Source organism: Protopterus annectens, chromosome 16.part0, assembly GCF_019279795.1.
Source record: "Protopterus annectens isolate FY-2018-M chromosome 16.part0, PAN1.0, whole genome shotgun sequence".
NCBI lineage: Eukaryota > Metazoa > Chordata > Ceratodontiformes > Protopteridae > Protopterus > Protopterus annectens.
In genome coordinates, this window is record NC_056750.1 from 411,485,359 (window position 1) to 411,499,654 (window position 14,296).

Here is a 14,296-nt window from a genome sequence, read left to right on the forward strand (position 1 = left end):
CTATCTGCATAGATTACTAGTGATGAGAGTAGTCCTACTCGCATTGCAGGCTTTTTAAGATGCTCTCTTTCTGGGGACTATTGCAGTTGAGACCGACAACATGTCTGTGGTCTGTTGCATCAGCAAACAAGGAGGAACATGATCTTATCCCCTCTGCAGAAAGGCTATGAGAGTGTGAGAATGGGTGATCTCATCAGACCACTTTCTAGTTTCAGTGCACATCCCATGAAAACCAAACCAGCGTGTTAGCAGACAAACTAAGTAGATCTATCTTGATGCCTCATGAGTGGTCTCTCAACCAATTCTATGCATCGAGAAAGAGCTAGATTTGAAAGCTCTGCTGATTTGTTGATGTGTCCTTTCATTCTGATTTTATTAGAACAGGGCACTGTCATAAATTCTTCTAGTGATGTGGACATCCTCCAAGAGGGTCTCACACAAACAAATGACTGGTGCCAGAAACATGGCCTCAAACTGAATGCCAAAAATGCATTTTTATCCTCTTTGGGGAGAGAGACATCCCCACAAATTATCACCTTAATAACAAGTTCCTAAGCATGCAATCAGTCAGGTATTAGCAAACTGACTTTTGACCACCATATTGCCTTCATTATACTGAAAACTTTCTACTTGGCCCACCTCATTAGTAAGGGTATCTCATTCATGGACAAGGAGAACACAACATCCCTGTATTCTTCCCCTATAAGACCCATTATTGAGTACAGTGCCCCTTTCGGCATGTACCTCACAAAGCACATGCAGCAGTTGGAGAGCCCAGAGGTTCCTCACCAGGAGAATCAAGTGCCTCAAACATCTACCCTACACAGGCTAAAGGTGGTGTCCCTCTACTCAGTCTCGTACAGACTCATCAGAAGTGACCTGTGTCTGGCATCCTAAGCAATCTCAGACCTTGCCTTGATGGGACTGCTGCATATCCGAAAGCAAACTACACTCGAGTAAAACAGCACAAGTGACCTCAACCTGGTCTGTGACTACAATAGGACTTGTTGGAGGAACAGATTTGTGTCTCAGAGACCCCCCCCATTTTGTGGAATAGACTCTGTCTGCACATCAAGCAGAGTTACCTCATTAACCCTTTTTAAGCACAACCTGGATAACTGGATGGGGAAGAGAAAATACACCCCTGGGTTTCCACCTGTGTCCCTGCTGGACAAGGGGAATCGGGTGCTGACTTGTCGGAACATGGGCTAAATTCTTGGCTAGGCTTGTAAGGGCCTCAGGATTAATAGCCTAGTAACTTCCTATGATAATGTTTGGTGGTTTGTTGATCTCTGCTGTGTTTTTCTCTTGGATTAAATTTAGTGATCGTTATTTTGGTTTTCGCTATGTCAATTTATTCTCCTTGAATAACTGTAAGTAACACACACATCTAAATACCTTGTATATGCAGTAAAGCCCAAGGGTGTATGCATGGCATAGATATTCCCCATATGTCCATGTGTGCTGTGAGACATGAGCTCAAGGTTTGCATCTTATAATCCTTGAGTGTTGTGTAATATCTCTATCATGCACATGCTCATCTGCCTTATTGCATGTAGAGTGGACATATTTTTTGGCAGTTTGAATTTTATATTAAATGGGTTGTGTGAGGGCTGTGTAATCAGTGTATTTTAATGTAAAATAGTTCCTTCATCTAACTTTAACTGATTTAAGTGCTGTGCAGGTTTATAACTTTTTATCTCTTGGTTATTATGATATGTAGTTTTCAGGGTAGTCATTTAAGGGACCCTTCTGTCAAACTGCTGTGTGCTGTTGCATAGTCTATTTTTAAATTGGATACCAAGACTACATAATACCTCCAGCAGGAGAATGTGAATTATTTTATCATCAGTAACACTGTGTTCCATAAGCATGTATACTGTTTTGAGGTAACATAGCCTCAAAAGTATTTGAGTATTGATTCTGGTGGCAACTCCAGCAGCTGGAAGACTTGTATATAAAAATACATAACATACAGACTTCACACACACACACACACACACAAAATACTCCCTCATGTTTTTGTTAAGTTGGTTAGCTGATGGCATGCTTGTTACTTCCTAAATTAATAATATTGGTGTTCACTCCCAAAAACTGAAAAATACATGTATAGAAGCAGTAATGTTCTCCCACCCTAATTTCATGTGTGTTTTTTATATTAGTATAGTTTCGTATTCGTGAAGTGTTACTTTTGTGTACTGTATTTTCAGATTTACTATTTTGATCAAACAATGTCTGGCACTCTTTGCATTGTATTTGTGTATGTTTGTCTGTGTAATTTGACTCCTAGGGTAAAACTTCGATTTTCTGTTGCTATGGGATGGTTTATTTACATTGTTCAGTTCTGACACTTCCCGTCTCTTCCTGCATTGCTTCATTTTCTGTTTGTGAGGTTTATGCTTTCATTTGCAACAGGATAACTTTTAATCTATTTTGGATGTCTCTTACTGTTCCTCATCAGGTAATATAGTTAAATATGCAGTTATAACTGTAAAACATGTTTAATTTGTGTCACAAGCCTGGTTTTTGTTAAGTTCTTTTCTTTTTTTTTTTTTTTGCAAGGTTAGTAATGTGTATGAGTTGAGGTGAATGTTTTTGGTGTTTGATGTTTTCATTGCTTTACTTTTTTTAGAAAATCTTTTCTGTGCTAAATGGCTTGTGTGTGTGGCATGTCAGATTTTGAAGTCTGTGGGGGAGGAGGGATCTGTGACTAAATGTGAGGTCTAGGTGCCTGCAGTAATGCCACCCAATACATAAAAAAGCTTGATGTACAAGTAGCTAGTTAGCTATCTGGTGAGTTCTTCCTCCATTTTTTATAATGCTTATGTACATCATAAATACACTGATGTGTGAAATGCTGCTTAGTAGTGAATATCGTGGTATACTCTTGGAGAAGAATTTGAAAGCATGGTTTGTCTACAGAAGAATTTGAAAGTTTTCATATAAATAGCTGTCTACTTTACAGTTCTAAAAAGTGTTGTTGCTACTTTTTGCAGTTTGTACTTGTATGCTGTAGACTTTCACAGTATATGAAATGTTTTCTGCTTCTTGAGAACTGTATTTCAGCCAGAAAACAAAGAAAAAACTATATATAACTTCATAGTACATTTCACCTAAAAAGAATGCCACATGCTTATTTTAATTATCTGCATCTGTGGTGATTCAGTGTGATTGAGTCAAGATCATTACAACTGAGAATGTTTCCATTTGGGCCAAGATAAAGTAAAGCAGCATCAGATGTATTTGAAATATGATTTTATTAGACAGAAGGACTGGAGCAATTTATTGTGCAAGCTTGTGAGATCAGCATATACAAAGGACTTATCCATGAAAGTATTAAGGCTGGTTTGATTCTACTCAAAGGTTAGTACTGTTGAAATGTACTTATCCTGTCCGGGTACAGAAGGACAGCTCATGTCAAATCTTAAGATCATAAGGTTTGATGCTCTCTAAAGAGCTGAGATTGCAGTAGATCTGAGTGAAGATACTGAGAAATGGCAAAATGATGTGACTTTATGTTAATTCAATGCATCTTTAACACAAATTATTCAGGTGTTTTTACATCTGATTTACTGTATATTCTTATATCCAGGCTGTTGAAATGAGGAAAAGGCTGGCTAAGTATGAAACTTCTCAAGAAGAGTGGTTTCAAAAAATGGTTCTGCTGTATCAGAGAAACTGGAAAGAACAAATTGTATTAATTTTCTGACAACACAAATAATAACTGGACTGGTATTCCACAGCAGAATTTAACTGAAAGGGCAACACTGTGTGCGCTCCAAACCTGGCCATGAAAAAGCAGCTAAGACCCGTATTAGTAAAAATGCAATCATACCAGCAGAAAGGGTTGATTCTGACAAAAGTGTGGCAGCAAGGAAAAGTATTAAAAACTGGAGACAGCAGAATGTGTTTGTGGACTCGCTTCTCTTCTGCATGGAGTCAAAAGTTTATCCTAGTAATCAGGGAATGCTGAAAGACAGTTGTGAGATGTGAGATTTGATCTGCTTTATCCAGCTGTCTTCAGAATATTTTTCCTACAGGATCAAAGACATTTTTCATACAGAATGGGCTAATGAGGAAATACAAAAGTTTATCCAGCAAACAAGTGAGCCATCAAAGGGAAGGGGACTCTGCATCTCATTCTTCTGACAATAAAGCTCATATAAAGACTTTGCCTGTGAAACCTTTTTCAATGTTCCAGAGAGAAATGCTTGAGATGAGAGAGCATAGGAGCTGACTAGAAGAATCAGGAGTACCTTGGACTTGAACCAGAGGATGGTACTGAGAGATGGAGATGAACAGGAAGAAGACCAGGGACACTGAAATTAGTGAATAAATGTCAGATTATAAAGCATCAGTCATATTTGAGAAGCCTTGCAAAAAAGTGGTTAAGAAAGCCTGGACTTATGTTGACTATAACATTAGGGTAGACTGTAAAGCATATACACCATTTTATCATTAATGTTTAGAATGACACAAAAAGGGGAAAAGTAACTAAATAAAACAATTTTTGTTCTTAATATTTGCATAAAACATGTTTGGATATAAGCTGCATGATATATATAGTAACAGTCTTTTGTGTAGTATGTAGTCAGGGGTATTTTAAATGTGGGGTTGGGGATTCTTTTCTGTGAGTGATGTATGTGATGATATTAAGTAAACAAGTACTTTTTTAGTAGTTTGAAATGTAAGCCTTACTGTGCAAGAGAAGAAATGTTGGACAAAAGAAAGTTTAATATTCTGTGATCTTGAGCTGGTGGGATGGGGCTGTAAAAGTACACTGATTATATTACATGTAGAGTTATAATGTTTTATTTTTTTTTACAAAGATGAATGTCTAGATTAATGCCCTTGACTTAATCTATAAACAAGTGTTCTTGTAGATTTGGAAAATAAGACAAAATGATAAAAGCCACAATAAGTGCTAAATTTCTTGCTTATACAATATGTTTTTCTCCATTGGCAAATGATCAGTAGCAGTCAAGAAGTCTGCAGCTGAAAGTAATTGTATATTGTGGTCTGCACTGAATAAAATTGACAGATTCCTTCATACATCTAGAGAGTTGTTAGCTGTTTTTTGTATGTTTCTGTCATTGCAGAGCGTTTCCATGGAGACGAGCTGTCTGCAAGTGCAGGCAGTTAATTTTGAGTGTTCTGCGCATTCTTTGCTGAAGGAAATCCAAAAGTTAAAGGTACAAGGGCAAGCAGTTCAGTGAAAAAAAAATAAATTTATTGGAAGTGAATAAAAGAGAGCTTCACTAGCAGCCTTAATACTTCAGTTGATTAAATAGAACAGTGTATAATGTAGTTTTAAAGATAGCCAGTGAACTTTTTCTTGGGGCTAAAAGTTAATGTTTTCTGAAAGCATATAAGCTGTTTTTCATATCTGGAAGGGGAATTAAGGATAAGCAAATAAGACCCCAAATGGTGTAAGTGGGAACACAGGCTGTAACATGCATTTTAGCATGAGTAACCATAATTTTAGGTGAGGTAATGTCTTTGGGTACAGGTGCCAATTTGGGGCAGTTCTATCTGGAGGGTTAAGTTTCATTTTTTGAAGCTGTACTTTGGTTGATGTGTTTGTTCTAAGCTAATAGGTTATAGTGTGTTCAGAAAATGTATTTATTTTGGTTGATGCTTTTAATTAAACAAAAAGTCTTAAAAAGCTGACAAGTTCAAATGGAGATAAGAAACAGCTGTATAAAAGATGAGTCTGCTAAACATTAATGTGTGCATGTAACACTAAATTTTGAAATGCACATTCAAAAAAAAAAAACTGTCGTGTAATAGGTAGAAACAATAACTTATTACTATACTAACATTGTTATCTTGGAATGTAAATTGGCTTGCAAATATAATCAGGAAAAATATTGAATTGTATTATGAAATGGAGAGTGCAGGTAGCAGTGTTTTAGGAGATGCATTTGGCAATAAATGATCTTGTGAATTTGATACAGAAAGGCTTTCAGGATGAGTATTGAGCAGAATATTGGGAACAAAGGAAAATGGGAATAATTATACTAATCACTGGAGGAGCTCTAATAGTAATAGAAGAGGGGGAAAATAGGTTTGTAGTAGTAAAGGGTTATTGGCAAGAGAGAAGGATTACATTGTGTATTTATATTTCATTAAAAGTTGCTGTTTTGGAGCTTAAGAACATTTTATTAGAAATCACTTTCAGCAGGGAATATTACTTGTAAATGGGAACTGGAACTTGATTTGCAACAGTGAGGATGTTTTTGGGGAACCTAGGTGGAAAAATATAACAAAAGAGGGTAGATTTCTGAAGAAATTTATAAAAAAGTATTTGGTAAGAAAGACATGACTTTCTTCACAAGTTATAGCTAGTGAGAAGGATAAAATGAAAATGGAGTTTAAAAATTGGGTAGAAAAAAAAGAAAAATATATAGAGTTAAGTAATACAAATTATTTAGAGGGACTGACAACAATTAAAGTACTGCAGAATAAAAGGAATCTCAGAGGACAAGAAGAGGTGCAACTGCAGATTGCTAAAGAGAAAATAAGGGAGCATCTGGATAATATGTATGAGTTTAGAAAGGTTGCTGTTAAGCAGTTGTTTTTTGTTAACTTCAGAGCAAAAACACTTTCTAACAACTATTTAAGCAGCAGAAAGTGGAGTTTTCCCCAAACATGGGACCTGTAACAAGAAAAATAACCAGAGTTCCTGTAGTGGTATTGGAGATATTTCAGAAATTTTATGAAATCTCTATGAAGCAGAGAAATCAAAGAGCACAGATGGAAATGTGTATGGAAGATTTAATCATGCAAAAGTTAGAGGTTGATAAAGCCCAACAGTTAACAGTTAATATTGGAGGAGATGAGATATAAACATGCATAATCAATCATGAGATATAAACAGATGCATAATCAGTCTGTAGTGATGTATAATCAGTCTGCAGGAAAGTCTCCAGGAACAGATGCTATTCCTGCAGAAGTTTGGAATTTAGGAGGAAAGAAAGTGATAAAGATTTGGAAGGTTTTGTTTAACAGTATTTTAAAAAGAGACAAAGCACCAACATCATGGAACAATGCTGTGGTAGGTGTAATACCTAAACGTGGTAAAGATACATCAGACCAAGCTTTATATAGACCCATTTCAGTTTTAAACCATGATTATAAATTGTTTGCCTATACTAGCTGAAAGAATGGCAAATGTGTTGCCAAAATTGATAGACATAGATCAGTGTGGTTTTGTTGAGTGGAAGCAAACATTTCACAACATTAATAAAACAATGGTGATGCACTGCGGTGGTGGTGCTGCGGTAGCGTTGTCGCCTCACAGTTAGATGTTGCCCGTTCAATTCTCAGAGCGTCTTCTGTGTAGCGACGTGTGAATGGGCGTTCCTTCGTTGAAGGTTGTGCGTTAGGCTCAGCAAGCCAGTACGTAAAAATCTACTGCCAATCATTAGTGGACCGGAGTTCCGCTGTGGTGACCCCTAACCGGGAAAAGTCAAAAGACACAAACAATAAAACAATGGTGATGCAAACAGAAGCAGCATGTAAGAAAATACCAGTGTTGTTAGGTCTTGATGCAGAGAAAGCAACCAACAGATTAAGCTGGGATTTTGAGAAGGGAGTTGGAAGTATTTGCATTCTCTGATACAATTACAGTTAATTAGGAGAACATATGAATGATCGGAGGCAAGAATTATAATGGAAGGATTCCTCTCTGATAAATTGTCTGAACAGAGGAACCATTCAAGGGTGTCCTCTTTCCCATTTATTTGCTCTATATTTAGTCATTGGCAAGGGAAATAAGGAGCTCAGAAATTCAAGGATATAACTGGTATGACTTTATTTGCAGCAATATGTTTGCACCTGATAAATCCAGAAAATGACATCTCAGTGTTATGGAACATTTTGAGACAGTTTCATGCATTTTCAGGATATAAGATTAACGAAGATAAAGTCTGTAGCTGTAAAATATTTACCCACATTTGAATTAGTTCAGCAATGCCCTTTTATGGAGGCACGATAAGATGAAATATTTAGGTATATGGGTTAAAAATACTTCTGTTATGGCAGCTGAGGATATTTGGAAAGAAACTAAAATGATAATACAAAATCTGAGAAAATGGAGGCTCTTGTTTATGGATAGTAAGATACATGCAGTGAAAATATTTTAGTCCCTTTAGTTTTATTTACAGGTCAGACATTCTTTATCAATGAGGGGAGAAATTGTGTACAAAAATTAATAGAATTGAAGGACTTTATCTGGGAGGAGTAGAGGGCAGGAGTTAATTGGTATGTGTTGATCCTTCCAAAAGAACAAGGTGGTTAAGGATTACCTGATTTGAAGGGATATTTTAGAGCTTCACAGTTAAGGCTCATATACATAACACAAGCAGATGTTTACTATTTAAAGTGGAAAGAGATGATGAAGCAGTTGGAAAATTAAAAAAAAATAAGGGGAGAGTAGGATTTTTGATGCAGATCCTTCAGGAGAATAACAGCAGTCATACAGAATATAATTTTTATGAAGTAGCAGACTGTAGTCAGAGAAATAAGCCAACATGAGAATGGGAGAATGAGATTGCTTATAGGGATGACTGCAAGTAGGGGTACAGAAAATAGACGAGGGCTAGAATTTACTGGAGAAAACTGGCAAAGGAACCAAGGTATTGGGAGCAGATTACTAGAGAAGGAAAGGTAATAGAATGGGATGTGGTTAAGAAGACAGTTGGACTGCAGACTATTGACTACCTTCCCTGCCAGGGAATGATATCAAGGTTTAGGCAATGGGAAAGGGATGGGGCAATCTTAAGTAAAAGACATGTTGTAGCAGAGATTTTCATTGAATGTAGAACAAGAAACGTGATTAAAAAAAAAATTAGTAGGGCATACAAGATGTTGCACAGTAACTATAAGAATCAAAGGAGGTTAGAAAAGATTGGCAAGATATATTGGTAAGCAATTATGGCTTCCAAGATTGCAACAAAGTCCAGAAGGTTTAAAATTTTTGCTTGCAGTGTTGGCATAGGTATTTGTACACTCCAAGCAGACATATTGGAGGTGTGATGAGGAAGAGGTAGCTAGGAACACGTTATTGGAATGTAATGAGTTGGCAGGTTTTAAAAAGTCTTTTCTGAGTACCCTGTCATAAATATTAGGTGAGCAAATGGGTGAAACTAAGGAAATCTTTCTTACACAGAGTAAAGTCTTAAGTTAAATTCTGGTGGCTACCAAAGAGCACTTACTAAGTGGAGATCAAAGTGTAAACCAACTGCATTTGAAGTACTGAACATTGTAGCAGGGATAAAAGAACTGGAAGTGGGATCTTTAGAAGAGGGAAGGAGGAAATTATGGAGAAATAAAGGGAAATGTGGGAACAATACGTGCAAAATAATGTTCAGGAGGAGGAAGAGAGAGGTTTAAGGGAAGGGAGGAATTAAGTGAGGTATGTAATATTGGATTGATGAATAGTTATAAAAAAATGTGTGATGTACAGTGTATGTAACTGAAAACATGTTAATGTTTTTCTTTTTCTTTTAACTTAATTTGTTTGCCTATGTCTTAAGTCAGGGGTCTGCAACCTGCAGCTCTGGAGCCGCATTTGGCTCTTCCACCCCTCAGCAGTAGCTCCCAGTAGATTTGAAAAAAATAATGGCCACTCTACCACACAACACACGTGCGCGTACACACACACACCTCTCAACTGTGCAGATTTATGCAGAATGTCCTGGCTTTTGCCTCATATTTTTGGTCTGTTTCTCATAAAATTGTGGTTTTCTGGCAAATTATTGAGGGCTGAAGTCAGAAAAAATAGACATTTGAGTTTCATTAATGCTAATGCAAAATCTGTTATTCTATCAACTTTCTAAGTTTGCAAGAGCAATATTTAAAAAGTGTCCCTATTTTTGGGTCTTTGTGCCCAATTATTTATGGCTTTGTCCAGATTTCTTGTTCTAAGAAGTCGAGATATCGCACGCACACACGCACACACACACACACACACACACACACACACACACACGCACACACACACACACACACACACTCTGACAGTGATCGAGCAAAGCCAACAAAGGAACAAAAATAGGGATGGATTTTAAATATTGCTGTTATAAGCTTTTTATATTTAGTATAATTAAGTATAAGAGTTTATAAGCACAGTTATCTTCATTTTAGGGGTCAAATAGGTTTTGTGGCTCCTGATGAATTTTATTTGTTGGGAGAGGGGCCAAAAATGGCTCTTTTGATAGTGAAGGTTACAGACCCGTCTTAAGTGATAGTTAATAAAGTTAATATATGTATGTAATACAGAAGTCAGTGTTGTACTTGTGTGGAGAGATTAATGGCTATAGTTTGTTTTAAAACTGTAAGTTGATAAAGTTATAAGGCTGTCTGTAACCTTAAGCTCAGGCTTTTAATTTCAACAGACTGCACACGTTTAATATATTTTTTTCATTGATCATATCTGTAACAGGGCATCGATTACGTTTTTAACAATGACATTTCCTTTAAGTATGTAGAAAACTATAGCATGGAGTTGAAAGGTGTGGCTGTGTTCCAATAAACTACATTTAACACCTTCATGAGCTGGCATTAAATAATTAGGTCATGGATTTCATATTAAAGAAAAATGCTTTGGTCACTGGGTTCTCAACATTAAAAGATTGTATTGGGGATTTGCAATGTTTTGACAAATTTTCTACAAACTGAGTTCCTCATGCAAAGAAAAGTGTTTACACCTTTTTGCAAAGGCAACAGAGTGACAAAAACTTACTAAGGACACTTAAGAGCAATAGATATGGTTGTTGAATTATTTTGCATTGTTACAAATTTGCTGTATTGTACTATTTCTGTAAATAATTTGTACATCATTTTCTTGATCTAAGAAATGGAGCTGATGATGGAATTTTGTAAAGAAAAAAGGTAATTTGTTTGGTCTACAATCTGTATTATTAAGGCTGTTTTATTTTTTGACAGAAAATATTGGCAAAGGGGGATCCCGAACTGAAGGGCAAGAGGCAAGAGCAGGCAACAGACAATCAGAACTTGAGAGCTCAGAAGAAGGCGGCAATGACAATATTGAGAACATGCCAGCAGTGACATCAGGAATTACAACTACACTCCTCACTAGTACCACTACTTCCTCCACAACAGCAACAAGAATTACACCAACCACTGCTGTGACACCTCCTGTTACTTTGTCAGGCACAGACCGTGATGAGGGAATGACTGCTCCAGAAACAAATAATGGCATGTATTATTTTTATTATTTTTTACTAGCTGATTTATGTTTTAATCTGAATTAAATTTAATGTATTTTCAAGAAAGAGACGTATATTCTATGCAGTCATGTGACAGAATGTAAACACATGAAGGAATAGTAAACTTAACACAGCTGATATTTATAATTGCTGTCATGTTTTCATTATGTTCCCCCAGGTTTACTGTTTACCCTTATCCATCTATCACAGGCCCCATATTAGTAGTTTCTGTCCCTTATGACAAACCTTCAGAACTGTGATCACAAAGGAGCAAAATCATTAAACTGCAAACAGTATTTATATTCAAAAATCTGTTAAAAAGTAGTGGGGCACCAAGGCTGCCCCAACACACACACACAGACACACTTTTGGTACACTGCAGCCTTGATCTTTTTCTTTTGGGGAAAGCCAATAATCATGCACTAATGATTGCTCATGCAGGTTTTGCTATCTAGCGTCTTGAAAACACACCCCTTGCCACAGTCTTGTATCCTATCCCCTCCCAAGGCACATTTTCTGCCTACAGCAAACTCTTCTTTCATTTTATGCCAAAATGACTAAGCCTATAACCATATGTTGAACCCAAATGAGTTGTGTAGACTGCAGCTGGACTCAAATGACATTACTATTTGCATTTATGCACCTATGTCACTGCCAGCAGGATGCTGTTGTATCATTGCAGCATTTATTGTTGTGGAGTTGTACAGCATTTCCTTTTCTGCCTAGTCAAATATTGGGTATTAGAGTAACATTTTCTGTGCCAGTATTAGCTGGTTTTCCCACCCTAACTACAGGTAGTCATTGAATTCTAACATTAAATGTGACTGAGTTGATATCAGCAGATTGACTAGGTTGATAATTTATGCTGAATGTCATATGTCATAAAAAATGCTTAGATTCCTATTTCAGGCCTGATACTGTGGTGCATCAGAAAGTGTGTTTGTCTCACAGCAAGAGGTTCCCTGGTTTGATTCTCTCCTGGGGTGCCTTCTTTGTGGGGTCTGCATATCCTCCCTATGTTCACGTGAGTTTCCTCTCAGTGCTCTGGTCTCCTACCACATTCAAAAGACATGCAGGGTGGGCCATAGGTGTGAACTGTGTGCAACTGATGTGTATGACCAACCACTGCAGGGCTAGCCACCCAGCAGTGTAAACCTTGGCTCTAGATGATTAATACTGTTGAAGTGACACCTTGACCCCATGTCCAAAAATGGGGAAAAAGGGATTGCGGATGGATGGGTTGTATCATCACAAATGGAAATGCCATCTATGCTTGTACTATGTTTGTCATTCAGAATATATTTTGATGTATTGCCAGTTAAATAGAAAATTTTAAGAAATCAAATAATTTAATGTGCAGTAGGAGTAACCGTGAATATTTTAACTACAGTCAAACATGCAGAGTGTGAAGGCACAGTTGCTTCAGTTGAACGTCCTGAAAAGCATCATAGTTATGGTCGCAATGAAGGAGCTTGGATGAAAGACCCATTGGCAAAGGATGACAGGATCTTTGTTACAAATTACTACTATGGAAACAATCTGGTGGAGTTCCGAAACCTTGACAACTTTAAACAAGGTGATTATGCATAATTTACTGATTAAGTTCTATATGTATTTTGGCACTAAAGTATATCATAACTGGATGAAGTTCATTTTTTGCGTAGGAGTACTGAAATTCATATTTGTAGTAACCTTAATAATTGCAATAGAACTGTGTTGTCATATAGTAATGAATGTGTACAAAATATTTCAGGTACTGGGATCAGATGTAGTAGTTGATATAGCCAGGAAAGGGTTCAGTATGTATACTGACTTCATATTTTGACTGCTTAACCTAAAAATGGTGATAATGTCCAAAGTTGCAATTATTTTTAAATTTGCAAACACTTACTCATAACTCTGATGGTGTTCAATAGTTTGGGATCACATTTTTAGTTTGCTGTCTATTGGCCCCCACTATATCTATTGTGGCATTATCAATGCACAGTTCTACCACAAAAAGAAATTCTATAGTCACTCAGTGGAATTAAAGTAGCAGAGTCGACAACAATTCGGCCCTAGTTTCTAAAGTAGTTTCATAACATGGTAGCATGCAAACCCAACTCTAAAATACTGAAGGCCTTCAAAAGTATGAACCTACATTGCATTGCTTGAAAGTAGCTTTTTCCTCTGGAAAAAATTCATCTTATGGATGTGAAACTAATAGCACAGCCTTTATTTTTGAACCACATGATTAAAATAACTGATGTTATGTAGTCCTATCTCAACGTAATTCTTGTTGGATGGGTTCGGAGCCAATCCTCGGCTCTGACTCTGCCGATACTAAAGCTCGAGAGCTTTTACTGGCTTGAAGCTATTCCCTATCCCATGATGCACCACGGCAATTCCCCAGATCTCATTTGCCGCAAAAGCTTCGAGGTTGTCTTCATACTGGCTTGTTGGCTAAGTAAAACATTTTGATATTTTTGACTATATCGCTTCACTTTTCTCATTAATAGTTTTCTCCTTTATTATCTGAGTGATTGTCATGAGTGTTTGCTAACCCTGTCCCCTTTCTTTAAGGATTGTACGTCCCGTTTTAGTTAGAGGGCTGTAGTTGCCCGTTTAAGTGGCCTTTCCTCTCTGTGTGCTAGTTTTTTCTCCTTCTATAAAAAAAAAAAAATATATATATATATATATATATATATATATATATATATATATATATATATATATATAGGTTCATACTAGGCTATCTGCCCTAGGGCATTTATAAGCCTAGCCAGAGTTGTGTGGCTTTCACCACCCCTTAGGTTGAAGAATACTATACCCATTAGTTTGCCGTGCCTCTGTCCAGCAGTGATACAGAGATATGATCCCCAGGGTAAAAGTACGATCTCCCATCCACTGGTCAAGATTCCTCTTGAACAGAGCCAGCGAGGTGCTCTGTCTCACATGGACTGGGATTCTGTTCCACAGCATAGGGAGTCTCTAGGTGATGAATCTGTCCCTCCAGCACGTTCTATTTATATCCGTGTTGAGGTTCAAGTCTCTTGCTCTTGTGGCTCTGGTGGATTTGGATT

At 37.0% G+C, this 14,296-nt stretch overlaps 1 protein-coding gene across 1 annotated transcript in view; it reads left to right on the forward strand.

The window, feature by feature from the left end:
* Window positions 1-14,296, forward strand: part of OLFML2A (olfactomedin like 2A) — a 766,911-nt gene that overhangs the window by 737,675 nt on the left and 14,940 nt on the right. Inside the window, 2 exon segments of the mRNA XM_044058447.1 lie at window positions 10,951-11,223; window positions 12,625-12,810. Coding sequence (XP_043914382.1) covers window positions 10,951-11,223; window positions 12,625-12,810 — 459 coding nt within the window.